A 22,453-nucleotide genomic window follows, 5' to 3' on the forward strand; every position below is an offset into this window, starting at 1 on the left:
TGGGTGGGATATTTACAAGGGTTTTTAAGTTGGTTTAACATTACTACTAATTCATTAATAGAATTTTTCCAGTTAACTCATTAATACAGACTGTATAATTATCTTCATAATTTCAAAAAGGAAGTTTGTCATAATGCAATGTTAAAGCAAAATAAAAGTTTCCAACAACAGAATAATAAGAAATTTCTTGACATGAAGGTCGGGCATGCATAACCTTCTGCTGGTATCATGCTAAAAGCAAAACAAACAAACAAACAAACAAACAAAATACACCTGATCATGAGACACAAGAAAACTGTCTCTCCAAGCTCGATCAACATCATCCGAGGTCTCTTCAGTGTAGTAATGGTAGGGGAAGAGAGAGGACATACAGAGAGTTACAGGGTAGAAACACATCAGTAAAATGGCCTGAAGTGTTGATGATAGCAGTCATCAACTGCCATAGCAGTGCCAAGGAATGTACTAAAAGGTGAGAAGTATTCATTGATTTTTTTCAAAATTTAAGGCCAATATTCCAAGTTAGTTTTTCCTAAAAGTTAATTATTTTAAAAGATAAAATCTATTTAACATGACCAAAAAGCTGTTCTGATATGTGTGCACATTGTTGAATCACTAAGTTTAAGCTATTTTGCATTGCTCAGAAGTCTATGTTGTTCTTTTTTCTCGTTAGAACACTTAAGATCTACACTCATAGCAAATTTCAAAAATATATTAAACTACAGCCGTCACATTCTACAGTAGATCTTCTGACCTTACTCCTCCTAATTTACAGCAGTTTTATACAGTTTAACAAATGTTTTTCTAACACCCAACCCACATACAGCACCCAGCTATGCTGTGATGTAAATGATAAATCAGCTCTCTGCTTAACAATACTAAGAAAAAGTCAGGTGTGTTCATATATGTGATAGGAACGGACAATTGGCAACTTGAATTTAGAATGGATTGCCATTTATTATAGCATCCAAAATTTATGAAATACTTGGAGATAAATTTAAGTAAGCATGCATAAGAAAGGATACCTAATTCTGAAACATGTGACTGCAGAGATGGTTCAGAGAATTTGCTGCTCTGTATAAGATGTGAATTTGGGTCCCAGGACCCACATCAGGTGGCTTACAACCATCTGTACTCCAATTGCATAGGATCCAATACCCACCCCCCATCTCCCTCTCTCATCCTCTCTCCCTCTCTCATCCCCCCCCAAGTAAATAAGGAGATAGAGTATGATAATGTTTGAAAACATTTACTGCTCTGATATTAATCCGTGGGAACAGGAGCAACATCTCAGCGGTTAAGAGCACCCATCGCTCTTCTAGGGGATCTGTGTTCTATCTCCAGCTCCCACATGGTGATTCACAAGCATATGTAGCACCTCTTCCAGTCTCTCTGGATTCCAGAAGTGGTGCATAGAAGTACCTGCAGACAAGACACCTGAACATAAAATACAGTAAGAATTTTTAAAGGATATTAGTTCTCCTAAAGTTAAGCCTGTCCATTCCATGAAGTCTCAGTGAGCATCCAGGCAGGGTTTTTCCTTTTTGATTTCTGTTGTTATTAACATTGGCAAACTTACGCAGAATTTTTTGGAAATAAAAAAGAACCTCAGTTTTTTCAAAGAATTTTGAAAAGGAAGGCTGTGTGACTTATGTAAAGACTGACTCTGTTGGTAAATATTAATTTGATGATTTATGGACAGAGATAATGGAATGGAATATAGTCTAGAAATGTACTACAGTAAGTAGCCAGTTGATTTTCATGGACAGGATGGATAATATTTTATAGAAGTGACATGGAACAATAGCTATCCCTATTTTCAAAAGAAGAGCTATTAACATGTATATGTAAAGGTTAAAAGTCACATACTGTTTGCATCTTTAACAATAACGTGTATATAGCTACATGTTTATGTGCTATCTATGTACATATATGTTGAAGTTTTATAAATATTATACATGATGCACATACATTTATTGAAAGCTAAAGGCATGCATTAAGCTCCACATTAAAGGGATGCAATTCTTATTTCAGAAACGGGCCAACATCAAATACGAATAGATGCTAAGAGCTTTGCAGTGAACATGCTACATATAAAACCACATTCGTATCAGGCATTTGAAAAGAAACTAAAGACTACTAGTTCAGTTGAACAAAGCCTCAAAATGTAAAGGGCAAATTATTTTATCTCCAACCTAGGAATCCTATAAAGAATAAAGGGAGAGAAACACATTAGATTTAGGCGGTCAGGGAGGCCAGTCGTAGAGAAACAGTGAGAAGTGCTTACACTACATGTATACAGTAAGTCAAAAAGCTCCATAGGCTCTGACGAGTATGAAGTACGCCTGGCTGTAAGGAGGCAAGAAGTGAGGGGGAGGCATGACAAAGACCCGAGAATGGGTTGGGCTAGGAATGTTTATAGCAATTATTATTAGGCCTGAGACCTCTGTGTGGGAAGAAGGATCACTGAGTAAAATACCACAAAGAAGAGTTTGAAACAATGCAGTTTTTAAATAAGAAAACTGAAAAACTGTACAAGAACTGAAATGGAATTGGATTCAGCTATATAATAATATGCTATGATTAATATCTCCGTTAATAATGGATATTTCCATTTTTATACTATTAATTTGAAATTGTCTTGTAACTTAAAATCAAAGGAGGCTTGAGAAGATGTTTGTGGGGCTGAGTTCTTACCGAAAGACAACCTATCACCTCTAACACTGTTGAACAAAGAAAACAGGTACATTATTTAATGGGATAAAAATCACTAGACATTGGAAGACGTTGCTTTGGGGATTATGGTTAGATTTTATTGGCCACACAGAAAGGATTTAATGTATTTCAATGGCACCTTTTTAATTTTTTAAGTTTTCTTTTTACACATGAGTGTGTATAACTGGTAAAAATAAAAATAATCATTGAATTAAAAATAACGTAAACTTTCTGGAGAGATAACTCAGTGGTTAAGGGACTTGCCGTTCTTCCAGAAGAGCCAAGTTTGGTTGCCAGCGCTCACGTGGAGGCTCTCACACCCTCTGTAAGTGATGTTCCTACCTCAGACACATCTTCTCCTCCCATCATCTTATGCTAAAGATTCCGTATATTGTACTAGTCCCCGTGGTTTTACACTGCAGACCCTATCACAGTCTGTAGTATGCATTGCTAGCAAACAGAGTCTCTGTCCTTACCAGGCTGTAATATACACATGGGAACCCTAAGAATTTGTTCTGCGCCGTACATGGCAGTTTCAGCATGGTATTGTTACCTGCTGTTCTTTTTAATAAATATTTGTTTAATAAATGAGAGCAGTTAAAGAGAGGGTAGAATATTTCCAGAGCAACTTCCTTTGAGATAGAATAGTATTCTAGTAAGACACTTCAGAATCCAAAATATCACCAGATATTTGTTTTATTGAAATAAAGTGGAGATGAAGAGGTGATGAAATTTAGTTTATACTAGTAAAAGTCAGTTTTAAAAGACTGGGACTGAGTAAGCATGGGTTGAAACTGGACTCTCTGAACATGGCGGACAATGAAGGCTGATGAGAAGCCAAGGACAATGGCACTAGGTTTCGATCCTAATACATGAACTGGCTTTGTGGGAGCTTAGCCTGTTTGGATGCTCACCTTCCTGGACCTAGATAGAAGTGGGAGGACCTTGGTCTTCCCGCAGGGCAGGGAATTTGGACTGCTCTTCAGTATCGAGAGGGAGGGGGAATGGAGTGGGGGGGAGGAGAAGAGGAGTGGGGATGGGGGGAGGGGAGTGGGGGGAGGGGGCAATATTTGGGAGGAGGGGGAGGGAAATGGGAAACGGGGAGCAGGTGGAAATTTTAATTAAAAAAGAATAAAAGTAAATAAATAATATTAATAAAAAGTTAACTACTGACACCCCCATTGATCTCACTGAGAACCTGATGGGAGGCAGAGGGAGGACTAGTATTTTGGAAAATAAATAAATGACAAAGTGGGAGAAGAATTAAAATGTGAGATAGGCTCCAAAAAAGAGGGAATCTGGGAAATGAGTTGGCATCAGGAAAATGTTGTGACAGTTAATGTTGACTGTCAACTTGACATTGAGGAGAATGACCAAGAGCAAACATCTTGAGGGATTGTGTCGCTAGGTCAACCTCTGAGCGTAGCTTAGGGGTTATATTAATTAGGTTCATTGAAGGGGGAAACCACCCTAAAATTCACTGGCACCACTCCCTGGGCTTGCATCCTTGTCTGCATAAAAAGAAGAAAGAATGGCAAACATTCCCATTCCTTGCTCTCTGCTTGCTGATTGTGGGGTATGTGACTTCCCACTGCTTTAAGTTCCCAGCCAGGATGGGTCGTGAACTGAAATAAGCTCCTCTACTGAGTTGCTTTATCAGGGCATTGCATCACAGCAACAGGAAGAGATACTCAGACAAAAGTCTGTCTATCTGTCTGTTGTCTGTCTGTCTGTCTGTGCGCTTGTGTTTGTTACTATATCGAATAAACTGGGGGTTACAGAGGTTAGAAGCCAAGAACAGTAACATATAGCCATACTTCAGGTAAGTTGACGTGATACGTAGGATGCTGAAAGTAACATGGAGAAACCATGTGAAAATAATCAGAAACAGATCTCATAGTGTCCGGTGCAGCAAACTAACACCGGGGACGGTGGAGGGTGACTGAACTGACTCATAGTGGACTATACTTTAAGTGTCTGGTGGATAGTAATGCTTAGTAGACTTATCCAGCATATTGTCATCTTTGTTTCTATGGTAATAAAAAATGAAAACACTGTTGGTAGTCTCACATCTTACAGTGTACATACATGCAGCTGCATAAGCTACATATTATTTAATCTGTTTTTGCTTACGTTTTAATGCTCCCAGGAAGACTATTTTCTACACATGTATTAACAGCTACTTTCCAGAAGTAGAACAATGAATACCTGGTTTTCGAAAGGAGGAATTTCCCCCCAGTATTTTTAAATGGCTAATCTTGCCTTAGATCACTTTTATCTAAGGTGCGTTATTAAGTTTGCATTATGAAACAATCGATTTGAATGTGTGTGTGCATCAGATAGGATCCACAGTTTGGGTTGATTTTGCAGTTGTTGTCCATTTGTTTTTCTGATCAGCAACACAAAGGTTAAGCAACTTTGAGTGCTTCTGCTTGCTACAGTTCTACGGTTTCTAGCGTGTCACCACCTGGGTTTGTAAGGTTGCTGGCAGTGAGGATATTACTATGAAAACTGAGGCTGTTCTTTGTTCTCTAGGTGAAACTAAATGATTCCTTGGGGAGTCAAATGAGATTAGCTGCCCTGATTCCCGCTGTCCTTCAGGGGCTCTTCTGGTGTCTGTTGTTCTGGATCCATGTCAAACCAAGAAGCAAAGTGTTCATGACAACCTTAAGGATAATCCTGTCTCAAAATATCCCTCAGTCCGTACGGTTTTTTTCTATGAGTTTTTCAAAGTTGTTCACCATAAACATCACAGTACATGTTTTAGTAACTGTATTGAGATAATGGCTCCATAGCTATTAGGAGAAATTCCCTTCTATGACATGAAATGTTGTGGAAGGCACCATTTCCATGGAAACTAAATATGTTAGGGCTCTAGTGGTCCTCCGCTCACAGCACTTTGTAAGGTAATTCTTGGCAGCACAAAGGCAGGATCTGCACAGAGAGCGTACCCACTTGTTGCAAAGCTCTGGTATGTGGACAGTTACTACCCAGTGCGGGGAGATAGACAGACAGAGAAACCACCTCTCTAGTTATCTATCTATAATTTTTTAATGCTTGAATTCTTTTTAATTTTCTTGGTACTCATGAATAATCTCTTTTATTTAAACAGTGACATTTCAAGCTGTTGCATTTTTAGTTTTTCTTCAGAAAAATTCTCAGCTCTTACTAAAACTCATATGTGTGTTGAGTCTTTACTGTGTATGCAGGATAGCCCTGATAAGTCTTTTTAAATAAGAGAACCCTAGCCTAACTGTAAAGGTTAATGGGTTAAGAGTCACATTATGTACAGACTGATCATCAGCCCCAAGGATGGGAATGCAGACAATACAGTCAGAGCACGAGTTGATTCAGTATTTCCCCTGAAGGTGCGATCTTCCTATCTTCTTGCTGTCTTTCGTTTTAGTAGACAATTTATTGTTTTTGCCTAAATTGGAGTGTGGAGGAGGAAGACTAAGTCTGAAGAGCATATAAACGTTTCTTCCAAATATCAGAAGTTGAGCTGTTCATTTGCTGAGGCGAGGAGCACACTAACCCTGACTCTCTTCACAGTGGGTAAGCCTCACAAGTGTAACTACTGTGGACGAAGCTACAAGCAGCGCAGCTCACTGGAGGAGCACAAGGAACGCTGCCACAACTATCTCCAGAATGTCAGCATGGAGGCTGCCGGGCAGGTCATGAGTCACCATGGTGGGTAACAATGCATTTGTGATTCTTCTTCCTCCTAGTCTGCTGTGTCTAGTCCTTCTCGTGGGTTAAACCGTCCCTTCTCTCTTTCTACAGTTTTCAACCACATTTGCTTTGCATGGGATTATCTTCCTCAGCAGTTGACATGAGCTGTTTTGGAACACACGACGAACGAGATTCTTGAGTTTCCGTGGCACTCCCAAATCAGTTCTGATAGCATGTGTTTGAATTAACACAGTAATGACAGCCAGCATTAGAGCTACATTAGAAATGCCACAGGAAAGGACTGTTCAGTCTTCTCTTGTATCTCTCTATGGCAGTGGTTCCATATAAATCTGAGTTCTGTACATGGATGCAGAGGGGCTTAATACTCCTCACAGGGTGATATAGCTTCTCTCAGAGGTGCATAACCAACTTGATATTGTGCCTAATAATTTATTCAGGGAATTGGTAGTTTTACTTTATACACATGCAAGAGATAACCTAGCCCAAAATTTGACCCTTCTCCTTCCTCCTAAAACACATTCTGTCAGGAAAACGTCCTAGCAGTGTGGAAGGTGGTCCCAGTGGTGTGACAGCTACAGGGAAGTCAGTTAGTTCAGCAAATCAGTCTTCTGACAAAGGTGATCTTTAAATTCTTAGTGTCTCTCTTATCTACTTATACCAAGTGATTTCACACAAATAAAAGCAAAAGCCCTTATCTCTTATTGGTATATTTGTGTTTTTTATTTTAAAAGAATTGACTAATACTAGATGGTATAATTTCCTCAAGTCACTTTAAAGTATATAAATATTAATTGACTTAGATAAAGACAATCAAAGATTGTTTATCAATTTTTTAGTTTGTTTTTATATACATACTATACTGTGGAAGTGATTTTGTAGGTTTTAATTTGGGTTTTTTTCACAGTTTTAAATATTTTAGTTATTTACCATAGTTTGAGTCCTTACATAAAGAACTGATTCTGTCAACTAAACGGATGAGTGAGGTATCATAGTACCCAGAGCATGGAGGCTATACAGTTGTGCGCATTGGACCTGAGAAATCTGGTTTGACTATCTGGTCTTTGAATATGTGGGTCATAGGTATGTTGTGAGAATTACATGTAATAGGTTATATAAGTGATTACTTTGCTATTAGATTTTACAACATTAATACTAAGAGCCGGTAAATAGGCCATTCTCTTTAATGTTATCACTGTTTAACATTGGGGTTTGCATTTGCCTACTCGAATCATAGCCTTCTAAATTAATAGCTCTCAACCTTCCTAATGTTGCAGCCCTTTAATAGAATTTTCATGTTGTGATGACCCCAACCATAACATTATTTTTGTTACTACTTCATGAATTGCGGCTCTTATGAATCATAATGTTAGTATTTTTTGAGACAGGGGTTTGCTTGAGGTTGAGAACAGCCGTTTTAAATGGTTGGTTTGGGGGCTGACTGGAGACAGAGGGCCGCAGCAGGTTCAGCTGCATGCAGAAACTCTCCCAAGATGCTCCTTAATGTCCTCATTGGTTTCTCCTTGGGATGGTCCCCCACTGCAATTCCGGCCTTTGGTTAGAGGGCATATGCAAATTCTGTTAATTTATTTCTATCCATTCATTTACAGACTTCTGAATTACATGTCCACAGAGATAAAAGCCAGAGCTTTTCATAACTTTATCTCATTTCAGAGAATTATATGTATATGGACCTATCTCAGAGTGTGTGTCATATATTCTGGAGAGATAGCTATGTGGCTTCTAAGTAATTGGGGCTTTGGTATTGTCCCATTTCCCAGGTTTTTAGTCCTTCTCCAGCGTAGACTCTGGTGATGAACCTAAAACGCAGTAAGAATGAGCTTGAAAGAGAAGGCAAGACGCTGGGGCCAGCAGGACCAGGCCAGGGAGGAGTAAAATGCTGACAGGTTTTGATGTTCAGGATGTAACATTCGTTCTTATTTATTAGATAATGCCTCAACCACACTCACTGCATGGTTAACACCATTGCGTGGCTGTGCTTTTCTGGATTCATAGTAATATTCTGAGAGCGTAGTAAGTCTCCTTTTCCTTCCATGAACATATTTAATAGGGAACTGTATTGAGCGTGTGAGGAAGCAAAGGTGGGATTGTCATTACAGTTGTTAATTGTCTCATATGCATAGCTTGCCTTGCATCTCAGAAATTCCTAGTTATTCTTTCTTTCTCTTCTGTCCTCTTACCTGTTTCCCCCTTTCTGTTAGTTGTATGAATGGACGTTTTTATTAGTATGGCTGGCCTCAACTCCATGTCTGAGATAGTTAATTTTCTTAGCCTCTCTTTTCCAAAACTGGTTTGTCCCCCACACTGGCTTTTCATGAGAAGAAGGGTCTGAAGAAAAAGTGATATTCTTCCACTCCATCCAGAAAAGACTCTCAAAGACCTGCTATGGAGCATCCTGGAAGTAGAAAGATAAAAGTTTGCGCTTTATATACCTTTATTAATTAGTGAACAATCCAGGTTAAAAATAACCAAATGAGCTGAAGCGAATACTGTAGTAATGATGTCTGTGAAGTTCTCCAAGGCCACAGCCCTTCGCTGATGGAGAAGTTGAGGAAAGCTTCAAACTTGCATAGCATCAGATCTGAGAATGAGAAGAGAGACAAAGTCCATATATCTGACAGCTGACAGACTGTATGTCCCATGCAGAGAAGAGGTATGAAGGCATCAAAAGAAATAAGCAGATAATTCAAGTTAATTGAAAGAGCAACAAAAAGCAAGGCTGAACTAACAGGTTGGGAGGCAAAAGCACTGTATGCTGCACCAGCCTGTGAATGTCATGGTTTAATCGATAAGAAGCCACTGGGTGATTAAAATCAGTGTCCACTAAAGGGAAGCATCATCAGTGTGGAGAAAGGTTTGATGTCTCCCTGGGTCATTGGAAAGTATGAGCAGACTGGTCCCAGTGATGCCAAGGAAAGGAGACAAAGGCAGTGTCAAGATAAAGGAGTAGGGCAAAGTACTGAAGGCATATTTAGGAAGAGAGTTAAATGCTCTTATAAATATCAGTTGAATGGAAAGAAAATGAAGTTTTCTTAGAATTTGAAATTTGAAGGTATTTTTGATAAAAAGAAACAGTGTTGGGAATACTCTTATTGATCTACATTTTGGTTTATTCATGTGATGAAATATGATATGAAAATTTAGATACACTTTTATCCTCCATATTACTTCAAATAAAATAAAAAAAGATGAAGATGCTGAGTTATGGAATAACAAATGAAGCTATTATCATATGTATGTGTGTGTGTATATATATACATACACACACACACCCCTTCGGTCTAGATAAATCTCTTGTTATGTAATTAATACAATTGAGACATGAACTACCTAGAAAATTTGTTTTGAATTCTAAATAATATAGATCCAGAAACAATATGTTAAGTTGCACCACATTTATGAAAGCAAAATCTCAGATTATATAATTAAGGAAAAGCGTGTCAGGTCTTTTCCCCAATGAATTTACAAGGCTTTCGAGATGTTATATATGATGTCAGTATTCAAAATATGTCTACAAAAATATGATAGCGCAGTCCAGGCATTCGCTAAGCAAAACCTCTCAGGATTAACATTCTGACCTGATAGTGATGCACAGCAAAATATTGCCTCCAATCGTGGTGTCGTCGATTCCCTGCCTGTAAAATGAAGAACACCTGCTTCCTGGGTACTTGAAAGTATTGTGCAGACTGTTAAATGTAAAGCCTTGAAGTAGTGCTTACTACCAAGTTTCTGTCCATCAGTATCACTGCCAGGGTGGCAGAAAGTTCGTCTTTTGGCATGAGGAGCTGTTGTGAAATAGAGAATAGAACAAGCTCTGTTATAGTCATTGTTTTCAGTTCACATGAGCTTCATTGAACTTGAGACAAGTCATCTGAACTGAGGTGGATGTGGTGTGGGAGAGTCCCCACCCAGGTTTCATTTTGAGTGTTAGGTGTGTGCAAATATGAAAATTCAGTGTAAAACCTAAAGCAAAACTGCCACTCTTTAGACTACTCATTTCAGAACCAATTAGCATATTTAACTTGCAGGGCAAACCCCATCTACTAGTTTTACTGCCTTTGGGGCAAATTTTACAACAATTTTTTGCCTGCCAATATTTTTCGTTTTTGTCTAGGCCCGTGATATGTATGTTCTTTGGTTCACACGTGGACTACTTTGTAGTTTGGTAGGTTGTTTTTGTTTTTGGAACAGACTCCTGGTACCTGTCCCAGGCTAACATCCAACTTATGGCACTTCTCTTGCCTGAACTTCCTAAGAACTGGGGTTACAGGCATGAGCTGCCATGCCCAGCATGTCATTATTTTATTACGGTAGTAAGTGCTTATGAATTTACTACTGAAAACACAAGGTCATAATCTTCATCCCACTGCCTGTTTCCTTGCCATGCCAATGCCATTACTTCAGCCTACTGCCTCCTGGCTCTCTTAGTTGAGGTCTGTGATCAACTTGGTACTGTATTTTCTTAACCCTTTTGCTTAAAAAAAAATTTTTGATTTTTCTTCCAAGTTATTTATAGTTGTTAAAAGATCACATAATAGCTTATGTAATCCTTTGGGAGAAATTTTTCTCTCGATAGTATCATAAACAGTATCCGTGCTTAATGCCCATATTTCTCATTCTCACCTTGCCTTTCTTTTCCACGCTGGCTGACATCCAACAGCTAGAGAATTCCTTGTTATTCAGAGCCAGAGGGTCCCTTCTTAAATGTAGATTAAAGTTTAACTTCTCATGGTGGAGCCAGTAAGGTACCCAGACACTCACTGTTGATATTTTAAAAATGGCCGAATGAAGAATGGCTTCTTGGTGATCTCTTTCATTTAAGATCGGCAACATGTCTTGATAATCAATAAGTCGTATGACATGTGTTTTCATTCCAGCTTTGCTTTAAAATTTTTGCTGTCCATCAGCGGGATTCCCCCCTTGGAGACTAGAGCGCACTGGGTTTCATGCAGTAGGTCTGTCCTCTACAAATAAAAGGACCTGGGTGAATCACTCAACAGTGGATGCTGAATGAGGAAAGAGCACCCAGGAGGTGTAAGAACCTTCTGGTCCTTCCTCTGAGCACTAGTGTTGATCACCCCATCTGATCTGTGTGGACTGTTGCCCTCTTCCTAACTAAATATCCTGGACAGGATTCTTACTGAAAAGCGACTTTTTTGAGCCCCTTGTCTACCCTAGCAATGTCCATACTGAGGCCAGCAGCAGCCGAGACAAGCATGGTGAGTGGAGCCATCAAAGGAGTTAGGGCAGCAGTTCTGAGAGCCAGAGAGCCAGGTTGGAAATGGGTTCCTTCATCCTCCTCCTCGAGAGCTGCTTTTAGAGATGAACCACAGCCTGAAAGCTCCTACAGTTAACTCTGCACAGACAAGCGCAGAACCGGACCCCCTGCGTGAGGGACCATGTGCAGGTGGTTGTGCTGCCGGTAAGGCTGAGGCCTCGTCAAATAGAAAGCCGGCAGCAGGAAAGCACGTGGGGGAAGAGTCATCGATACCCAGCCGCTGCTGAGCCTTCCTCCAAAACAGGGTGACAGATGTAAATTATTTTAGAAAAGTCAAGTCAAAAAGTCTTGCTAACAGTGCAGTCTAAAGAATTACCAACTTTAATCTATACTACACATACTTCAGAGGAATAAAGTGAGGAAAAAGAATCAGATGAACATGTTGGTCACCAGCAGTGGTAACAGTTTGTGTCACTGATCTGAGAGGGATTCATAAAAGTAAACTCGTGTGTGTGTGTGGTATTAAACAATATTCTTTAATACTGTGTTGTTTCATTTCCTTTTATCTGAGTAGACAAAGTTATCTTATATAACACATATCAGGATAGCATACATATCTGTGTCTCTCAAATGTTGAAGAATTCACCAGATTGCCTTCTTATATGGTTTTGTGCAGTACCGCCCATGGAAGATTGTAAGGAACAAGAGCCTATTATGGACAACAATATTTCTCTGGTGCCTTTTGAGAGACCTGCTGTCATAGAGAAGCTCACGGCAAATATGGGAAAGCGCAAAAGCTCCACTCCACAAAAGTTTGTGGGTAAGCAGCACAGACGGATGATTTGATTCTGTATCTGGGCACTGCGATGGAACAAGACAGCTCCATACATTAGACATGAGTGGTGTGTTCCACGATGTGAGAACAATCATGTCTTTGCTACATCTTCTCTCCCGCTCTATGACCTACCGTGTGCAATGTGCATGCACACATACGTGTGCACAGCCTTAGGCCTATAGCAAAGTATTAAAGGATAATTGCTAGATAGTAAGCACCATCTCAGCATGCAGTGATATGTAAAGTGAGATCATGTGTTAAACTAACGTCAATTTAATTCATACTGAGTAAGAGATGGGATCTACACTACTGGCCACATTTGTGGTATCTTTTCATATCTATTAGTATCAGCTTTTTTGACTATTTTAATTTCTAATATTAAGTCTCTGAATATTTGATCTACAATTAAAAGACATTTTAGGTGTTTCCAAACTTTGCCTTCAAAAATTAATGTAGCAGTGTCCATCTAAAACATGGATCTGTACTTTGTGTTTTGATCCTCTTTTTTTATATATCCTTTGATTTTTGAGCTGAAAAGATGAAAAATCATATATTTATGTGGATATCATTATTCATTTCCAAGTCTTTCGATATTCTCTGGTGTTCCCAGTGTTGGCATCTGTCTTTATCTATGCTGTATGTTGGGGGTCACCTTTTAGGAAGAGGGCCTTGCATTTTTTAAAAGAATGTATGCATGATAGAGTTTCAGTGGGAAGCATTATTAAATAACTATTATTTCTTGTACATGTAAAATCTTCTTATAGTCATATGGTTTTAAAAGAGAGGTAAAACTAGTAAAAAAGATTCTCACCTTCTAACACCAGAGAGCAGGGTAAGAGAGAGACTCTAAATTGTACTGAGTGACCCATCATGGCAGCTTTTCCTCCCGTTCCCCTTTAAAGGTATCTATGAACAGAAGAGAGGTGGCAGTTCACTTCCTTATTTTATCTTTTGTTTTATCTAGGCTCTATTTACGCACTTTTTCTTATGTATTTTTTAGACTGTGTCTCATCCAGCTGCACTCTCATCCACAGCGATCCTCCTGCGCTGCCCACTGCATGCTGCTGCTGCAAGCAGGAGATACCATGTCCAAGTCTTCCTTTGGTTTAGAAAGAGATTCCTTTGTGAGGGAATATATTCATACCTAACCGACTACTGATGTAGTTGGAAAGGACAAGCTACTATTATTTCTAAATTCCGAATTTATTTAGCCAATTCTTTGTCACAGTGTGTGTTCCCTTTGACTCAGAAATGCTAACTTTGTTTGTTTGTTTTGCTTTTTCTTTTTTTCTTTCTTTCTTTCTTTCTTTCTTTCTTTCTTTCTTCTTTTTTTTTTTTTTTTTGGTTTTTTGAGACAGGATGTGTTTTTAGCCCTTGATGCCTGGAACTTGTGTGTAGAGCAGGCTGGCCTTGAAATCAGAGATCCATCTGCTTCTCCCTTCCAAGTGTTGGAATTCCTTAAAGAGAGGATTTTATAAAACCACAGTATGATTTTAAAATAACATTATATTTTTTATTTAAACTTGATTTTTGTTTTCTTTATTTGGAATATATTCTGGTAATATACAACAAACAATAGCTACATCATTTGAGTAACTCTCTATTTGACTGCTCTTAAAATGGAAATTTTCATCATTTAAACATTGCATGAACTTTTTTCGCATGCCCCTCAGTTAAACACTGCTGTCTGACCTCCTGCATTCTCCAGGCAGTAATTCCTGACCTTCTGTTTGTCTGTCTCTTCTACCCTACTTTACACAGCTGAGATTCACACTTCATCCCTTTTACCACGGCCTGCCAGTATTTTTGACTCTCTTACCACATCCTACTCCTCCTGGGGACATCTCACTGTCCCATGAGTTAAGCACAGCATCTTTTCCATACTCTGTCTCAGCTGCCAGTAAGTATTTCTGGCAAAATTCCTGTGAATGACTGCCACTATAGGTAAATGTGCAATTGATCTGAAATACCAGATTGCCCACCCGAAGGATGTAATGACATTCTTCCAACATATCCTCAATAGTCTTCTCTCCTACTCCCACGTGGCCATTTTCCACATGTTTCTACTGTCCACACACTTCGTATGTCTGTCGTTGGAAGTCTTATGTCTATAGTCACAGGGAACAGATGAGATGATTGCATTATACCATCACCAATGCTCTAGGTTTGTGGGCATCCATGGAAATACCTCATGGCTTTGCCCTCCTTTAGTGAAAGAAGCATCCCTCTTTCTGATTGAGGTTAATTCCTGGGGTTTGTGCCCCTGAGTTCTCTGTCCTATACTCATTTTGTTTCTATCTTTCTCACTTTGCTATCTGTACTTCAATGACAATTCTGTTAACTTCAGCCCACGTCTCTCTCTGCTTTCTCCTCTTCAAAGATGGAATTCTTAGTGCCTCCTTCCCATGCCATTCTATTCCTTTTCCGGGGCATGCAACCTGGCTTTCTTGCCTAGGTTTCCCTGAAAGTATTCTCTTAAAGGCTGCAACCCCTTTGCATGGTTCTGAATGCAATGAGCTCCTTGGAGGCAGTGTCCAACACACACATCCTAAGAGCGCCTGCCACTGTTAAAATCTTAAACCCATCTGAAAAACACTCTTCCCTTGGTTTCTAGAACATTTGTCTTTCTCCTTTTCTTACAGCTTCTCTGTTCCCCCTCACTGAACTGTCCACATGTATAGAATTCTGAAGGCTCCCTAGTAGATCTCAGAACTGAGTACATAATTGCCCCATGGAAGATCCATTCTTGGTTCTTTTCATTTTCAAAACCACACACACACTCATACACGCACACACATGTGCACACGCACACACTCATAGTGCCCCTATCTACATACAAGTTGTTTGCCTATTGGATCACACAGATAACATGTAGAGAATCAGATGTTTTTAGGGATCGACCTAGGCACGTGCTCTCCATAGCACTGCTGGTGCATAGGATGAACAGACCTTAGAAACTCACCCAGAAGCTGTTGTTGAGGGATTCTAGGGTCTTTATACAGAGAAGAGTGAAGCTTGCATTCTCTGGCCTTATGAAACCCTCGTTCCATGAGAAACAGGGTTCGGGGCCTTCTAGATACACTGCAAAGTGTGAGAATCCAGCTTGGCTCTGACTGTTGACACAAAAGAACTTCCCCAGCACTCTTCTTGACCTTTACTTCAGTTTACCCACATTTGAGTGATGCTATCAACTGTCACGCTTCTAGAGTTGCCCTTTACCAACCGAGGCTGTCGCATCTGTATCTCCCACCCAGATACTTCTTCTGAGTACTCACCAGATAGATGTACCTGTTCTGCATCTTGATCTTCAAACTGAAGCTATCCCCTTTTCTATCTTGCTATCATCCACTCTGTTTCCCAAGACTGACGACTCACCTTCATGCTTCCTGCTTCTCATTATCTCTGTCTAGAGAATCGCAAAGGCCTAGCTAGCAGCAGTGCGCGCAAAGGCACTGTCCGTTCCATCAACCTTTCTCCATTTGTCCCATCACTGCTCTAGCCCAGGCCTCTCACGACAGCAGCTTTCTGAATCCTCTTGTTGAGTGAGGTGGTGGCGCACACCTTTAATCCCAGCACTCGGGAGGCAGAGGCAGGTGAATCTCTGTGAGTTCCGGGTTAGCCTGGTCTACAAGAGCTAGTTCCAGGACAGGCTCCAAAGCTCCAAAGAAACTCTATCTTGAAAAACAGATGAGAGAGAGAGAGAGAGAGAGAGAGAGAGGAACTACTATGCCAAATAGGAATATTGCTTTTTTTTTTTCTGATTGAAGCCCCCAAACTGCTTCATGGTTAATATTCAGACCTTGTGTTGAAATAAAATACTCAGGAAATGTTTTTTATTTTTTTAATAGCAGTAAATATTAAAGGAGAAACAATATACTTAAAACAAGAAAAGAATTTTGAAAAGTCGCCAATCCCAAAAAACAAAACTTAAATACTTTTCAACTTTGTGAACAAGTGTTTTTAGAAACAATTCTTAATACATTTTAATTACATTTATTTTATCAGCTTTTAAATCACTTTAATAATGATTGTTTGCATTCTACTGACTGATGTATATTGACTCGATAGCTTTTCTTTTCTAAAGTAGTAGTTAAATCAGCCAAATTATTCCTCCTCTAGTAAAACAGCACAGGCTATGACCAGATCCCTTCTGCTCTCCTGGGCTTTGTAGTTCATTCCTGTGTTTGAGATATGTGGAAATGAGCACAGTCTCTAATTCATTTTGACCTGGAATTTATTCTTTCTCCTATAATCTTGAGTGTCATGCAAATGAAATTTTAATAAAAGTTAAAATTTAAGTAAGAAGCTATCAGGCTGGGCATTTCCGGGACAGCATTAGAGCAAGTGCAAATGGCTCATTACCAATTTCTTTAGCATGGTCACAGTACCTGTGCATCTCAACAGAACGAAAAATGCCCAAACACTTCACCTGTGGAAAATGGAGCAAGTGTTTAGTTAACTTGTACCTTTTTACCTTTTTAATCCAACCACTGATTTTCTTATGTTTTCTCCTTTTCTTTTCTCTTCCCGTTTTTTTTTTTTTTTTTTTTTTTTTTTTTTAATTTTAGGGGAAAAGCTGATGCGGTTCAGCTACCCAGATATTCATTTTGATATGAACTTAACGTATGAGAAGGAGGCTGAGCTGATGCAGTCTCACATGATGGACCAAGCCATCAACAATGCAATCACCTACCTTGGAGCTGAGGCCCTTCACCCTCTGATGCAGCATGCACCAAGCACAATCGCCGAGGTGGCCCCGGTTCTAAGCTCAGCTTATTCTCAGGTCTATCATCCGAGCAGGATAGAAAGACCCGTTAGCAGGGAGACGTCTGACAGTCACGAAAACAACATGGATGGCCCCATTTCTCTCATCAGACCAAAGAGTCGACCCCAGGAAAGAGAGGCCTCTCCCAGCAATAGCTGCCTCGATTCTACTGACTCAGAAAGCAGCCATGATGACCACCAGTCCTACCAAGGAAACCCTGCCTTAAACCCCAAGAGGAAGCAAAGCCCACCTTACATGAAGGAGGATGTCAAGGCCTTGGATGCTACCAAGGCCACCAAGGGCTCTCTGAAGGACATCTATAAGGTTTTCAATGGAGACGGAGAACAGATAAGGGCCTTCAAGTGTGAGCACTGCCGAGTCCTTTTCCTAGACCATGTCATGTACACCATTCACATGGGTTGCCATGGCTACCGGGACCCACTGGAATGTAACATCTGTGGCTACAGAAGCCAGGACCGTTACGAGTTTTCATCACACATTGTTCGAGGGGAGCACACATTCCACTAGGCCTTTTCATTCCAAAGGGGACCCCCATGAAGAACTGCACATGAAGAGATACTGCACTTATAACCCCACCTTCCCTCTGATGGTGACCTTCTCTCTCCTTAAATAGTGTCTCTGGCTATGATTCTTATTTTGTGGACAAAATGTCATTTGCTCTGCCTGATTATAGTAAGAAAGAAACCCAAGAAAAGGGGTGGGATACTCACTGGTAACCTGGCTTGTTTATTTTGTGGGTGTTTAAAGCAGTCTATTTCTGCCATGCGTCCAGATTGAGGCCTGTCCTGCTTTGGGAAATCATTTGGTTCACAGAGATTCACCTAAAATATTCTGGTTTGCCATTGATGTTCAGGATCGTGATGGAAGATAGGGAAATTGAGAGTTTTCTGGATAGGACTCTGGCAATTTGAAATGCTCTAAGTAATTTTACCCTCAAAGATGTTTCAAAATGTAAGCCCGTTTTATTTTCTGTTCGTAGAGATGATGGAACACAAACACATTGTTTTTTCCACTAACTCCTTGGATGAGTTGAATTGTTGTGGGTTCTGTGTTTACCTCCCCTATGGAATTTATAATTCAGTATGTTTTACACTGTATCATATAGTAAAACTTTTAAACTACAGGTAGTTAGGGGCCACTGCGATACACCTGAGGTCCTTTGATCTTATTTTTCTAAACTTGCTCACTGTTTTTCCATAGTTTTGATGACTGGCATTTTATAGACACCCTGGCAGCCTTACTTTTAACACCTGTAACAAATAGTATTTTTATGTAGTTTTCAGAATAACATATGGTTGGTCCGAGAGTGGATAGGAGGCAGTCAGCAATTTCCAGGAAGATTTCTGGTTTTCACAATTTGGGATTTTCTTTTCAATTGTAATGTGACGGCAGCCTAATATCTGTTTTTGTTTCTAAAGATGTGTTACGATTGTCACTTTCTCCACATTTAATCAGTGTTAGCTGGTCAGCAGAAAAGTGTAATTAGGCTAACAGTAGGGGAAATCCCACTCTGAGAACCCTCGCCTGGTATTTTTCTTCAAGCTGTGACCACTCAGTGTTCCGTTCTTAGTCCATCCCTCTCTGACTCTTGGAATAGAAGATCTTAAGAAGCCTGGCTCCTTCTTTCAAAATCTTGGAGCAACTGCTGATTGGACCTGAATGTGGTCATTTGAACACTGGAAGGTCATTTATGAGCTAGGGCTCTTTATTCCACCATTTCTTCAGTAATAACAGTTACTACCTTTGCTGCGGACAAAAGGGAACTTCTCTGTAACCTGAATATCACACCGCAGGTCAAACAAAAGAACTACAAAGTTTTCTTTTACCCTTCTTGGAGTTGAGAATGTGACAGCCTTCAGGTGAAAGTCCTGCACTTTAAAAAAAAAATTAAAAATTCAACTCTATAAATCCTTGTCAGAAATTAATCTCAATCCCTTAGTAGATTCTCTGTCTTCTCTTTATTTGCACAAGGCATATACTTCCATATGTGTAGCTTTTAAGGTGATCTCTGTGAGTGCCTGGCTTTTTCTCTGGAGTTCACTGGCATTTGTGGGTGGGATTGGAGCACACTATCCTAAGTCATTTGGGGGAATGCATTTGGCAGACATAACTCACTGCTTGTGTTTGAGGAAAACAGTCTGACCATGACTGGATTACCTGATAGTCATTTATGAACGGGGAAGGTCCGATACACAGTAATAATTGTTCAGCAGACCCTTGAACAGGGTGCAGAAACCTTGCAACTGCGGTGTGCTGTGGGTAGTATCGAGACTGGAGAACGAGCCACCCATGAGCTGTGTTCTCATCCGTTTTCTTAAGCTCTAACATAGCTAGGCCTAGGTGGGGAAGTTCTGACTGAGCTCTTTCACTAGCCCTATCTTGGTTATTTCTCGAGAAATGTCCAGAGGATTCCTTTACATGTAAGAGAACACACCCAAAGATAGAGCTAATGCCGGATGTTGGGTTTTTCATATTTTGTTGTCATCCCTTGGTAATTTGTGAAAACACAGCTCACTCAGGGACAAAGGGTCTTCTCAAGACTCCCTTTCCCCGCTTAGCTCTGTACACTCTCTCCCAAATTATGATGGAAATGCCATTTCTGTGTGAGGGAGGTAAATAATGACAAGGCTCATGTTTTTTTGTTTTGTTTTGTTTTTATTGCAATTTAACAAAGCTTTTGGATGCCTGTCCAAGTGTTCATAATTTCGGCTGTGTGAATTTCTGCTGGCATCCTTTATCAATTTTCTTCATTCTCTCTCCTCATACCTACTGTATTAAGAACCACGCCTCTCCCTGCCCTAGGACTGAGCTGAATTTAAGTGTACATAAAGATTTGTGGACCCCCCCCCATGAAGATGGCACTAACATACTCTCTACCTTTCTAATTCCATCTTGTTGGAAAACCTGATTTATTCAAAGAAATTAGCTATGACAGAATGTTTGCTATGCAGATACACTAGCAGTTTTTAAAAGATGCATAACACAAGGTACAGGATAAGGCATAGATGGCTGAGGCGTGACAGGGACAACAAGGACAAGGTGATCTCAGAATTGTAGGTCATAGTAAATTTTGTGGACATAATGCTGTCTGAGGGACTCTCAATGACGTTTCCACCAAAGAGAATTGGTGACATGATAGCGCCTAAAAATAAGTGAGGGGTTCAGATACCAAATACATCAACTTTGCCGAGCAGTTACAAGCCCAGTTTATTTAAGCAAGATTTTACAATTCAAAGAGTATTTGAGGGGCGTGAAAATGGGTTATCATCTGTGTTTTCCAGTTGGGCAAAAATTTATCAGATGACTGTCCTAATCTTGCCCAGAATTTTTTTTTTTTTTTTAATCACCAGTTCTTTCTGGAGAAGCACATTGCCTCTTTGCAATAGTGATGAATGGCTGCTATTAAGGCTCTCTAGAACAGTGGCCAGCATGGTGAGCCCAAGGGAGAGGCAGGAACACTGCCATTCAAACATTCCGTTGAGAAATTTCTGAATAGAATGGGGAAATGAGAGTTGATCATTGAGATTTAGGATGAAGTAACCTGGCTGGCTGGCATACACACAGGTGACTGAAGGCATGACATTTGCAGGCACATGTGTATCGCACATTCTCGTAATGAAGAGTCCTGGAAAGAGACGGTTAGCATCTCCAGATGTGTTATGAAGCTTAGAGTTAGAAGTACAGCTGATACATCAGCACTTAGGTCTGCTTTACCAGGTTGTATTAAGAAATCCCAATGTTATCAGTGTGTCTTTAGGGCTAGTGGCAACTTAGATTCCAAGTCTCCGTTTTCTACATCCAGGGGGGAAAAAAAGTGAAACAATGAAAAGATATTAAGTTGACTGCTGAAAATTTAAAGAAATATGTATTCTTTTTATGAGAGGAAGAAAATGCAGGAAATAATTTAGCAACTTGGTCTTGTATTTGTGCTGATCATGTCACAGTTCCACTCTTCACAAGACCCCGACTTTTGTGTATTCTAAATTTTGACTTTGTATTTTCTAAGTCTTACTTCATCTTATTTCCAAAATGCTAAGTTATGGTAGGAAGCTAAGCAGAGGAGGCTGTGCTGGACCAGGAAAGCTGCCTGCTCCTAGATTCAGGACAGCGCTTGGACTATCAAGGATACCTGGCTACACATGTTTCTTAGCCTTGAATTATTTGTTTATTATAAAATTGTAGATTTGTGGTCATCATCAGTTATATTTCACATGTTATTTTTAAAAAGTACTGTCTGTATGTATTCTACAGTTAAAACTCCCCATATTCAAAAGGGAAAAAAAAACAAGGGGTAAATTTAAACTTTGTATATATAAAAGTTATTTTATAAATATTTTAGTCTTCCAGTTTCTGCAAAATAATTAAAATATACAGTAACTGGTCTCTTAAATCCTGAATATAATGTATTAAATACTTATAAAATTTTATATTGGTGCCTTTTAAAAATGCACTGAGAGTGTTGGTAAGCTGTTTTAGCTCTACCACACTTTTACTGTGTATTTTTTTCTTAAAAAAATCACATAAAATTTAAGTACTCTCTAATTTACATTTGTGTTCTTAGCAAAAAAAAAGAAGAAGAAGAAGGAAAGGAAAGAAAAAATAAAAGAAAATAAAAAAGAGAAAACCCTGCTAAAAGAATTTCCATTTCCAAATTTTCAGTTGAGCTGGCAAAAGTGAGAGGAAACTTTGAAATCAGATTTGAATCTTTTTAGTTTGATAGTATATCTGAACACTATTATATGATAGAGGAAAAATAGAAGGCAGAGTCACAAGTTAGCAGCGAACTGAATTGTTCCGTGTGTTTTTGCTTTATTCTTGAGGTAGAATATGTTTTGCATCACACAAGGTTTTCTCATAGAATTTGGGGTCAATCATGACAGTATTGTTTTGCATCTTTCTTACCCAACTAGTGTTGTTCTAGTCTTACTTAGATCCTCTATCTTCTAGCAGGTGCTTGGTTTATGAAATAATGTAGAAATGCAGATCCTTGTTTCTCCTTGAACAGAACACTCAGCATTCATGTGACATAGCTGTTCTCCAAAGCGCCATCTCGGATGTTAGGACAGGGCTGTCTGTCACTTGTGAGGGTGTCTTAAACTATGACAGCTTTCTGAAACTGAGCTGCTGGTTGTATGATGTAGACATCGTGTGACCAAGAAACTGTACTATGCTAGTGTTTCCTTCTGTCGTG

General features: G+C 39.5%; 1 protein-coding gene across 1 annotated transcript in view; it reads left to right on the plus strand.

The window, feature by feature from the left end:
* The window catches only part of Ikzf2 (IKAROS family zinc finger 2), a 143,829-nt gene extending 122,035 nt beyond the window's left edge, over positions 1–21,794 (plus strand). The window contains exons 6-8 of the mRNA XM_057761398.1: positions 6,265–6,402; positions 12,318–12,461; positions 17,045–21,794. Coding sequence (XP_057617381.1) covers positions 6,265–6,402; positions 12,318–12,461; positions 17,045–17,769 — 1,007 coding nt within the window. The 3' untranslated portion in view covers positions 17,770–21,794. The remainder of the gene's footprint in view (positions 1–6,264; positions 6,403–12,317; positions 12,462–17,044) is intronic.
* Positions 21,795–22,453: the final 659 nt, after the last annotated feature.

This window comes from Chionomys nivalis, chromosome 2, assembly GCF_950005125.1.
Source record: "Chionomys nivalis chromosome 2, mChiNiv1.1, whole genome shotgun sequence".
NCBI classification, from domain to species: Eukaryota; Metazoa; Chordata; class Mammalia; order Rodentia; family Cricetidae; genus Chionomys; species Chionomys nivalis.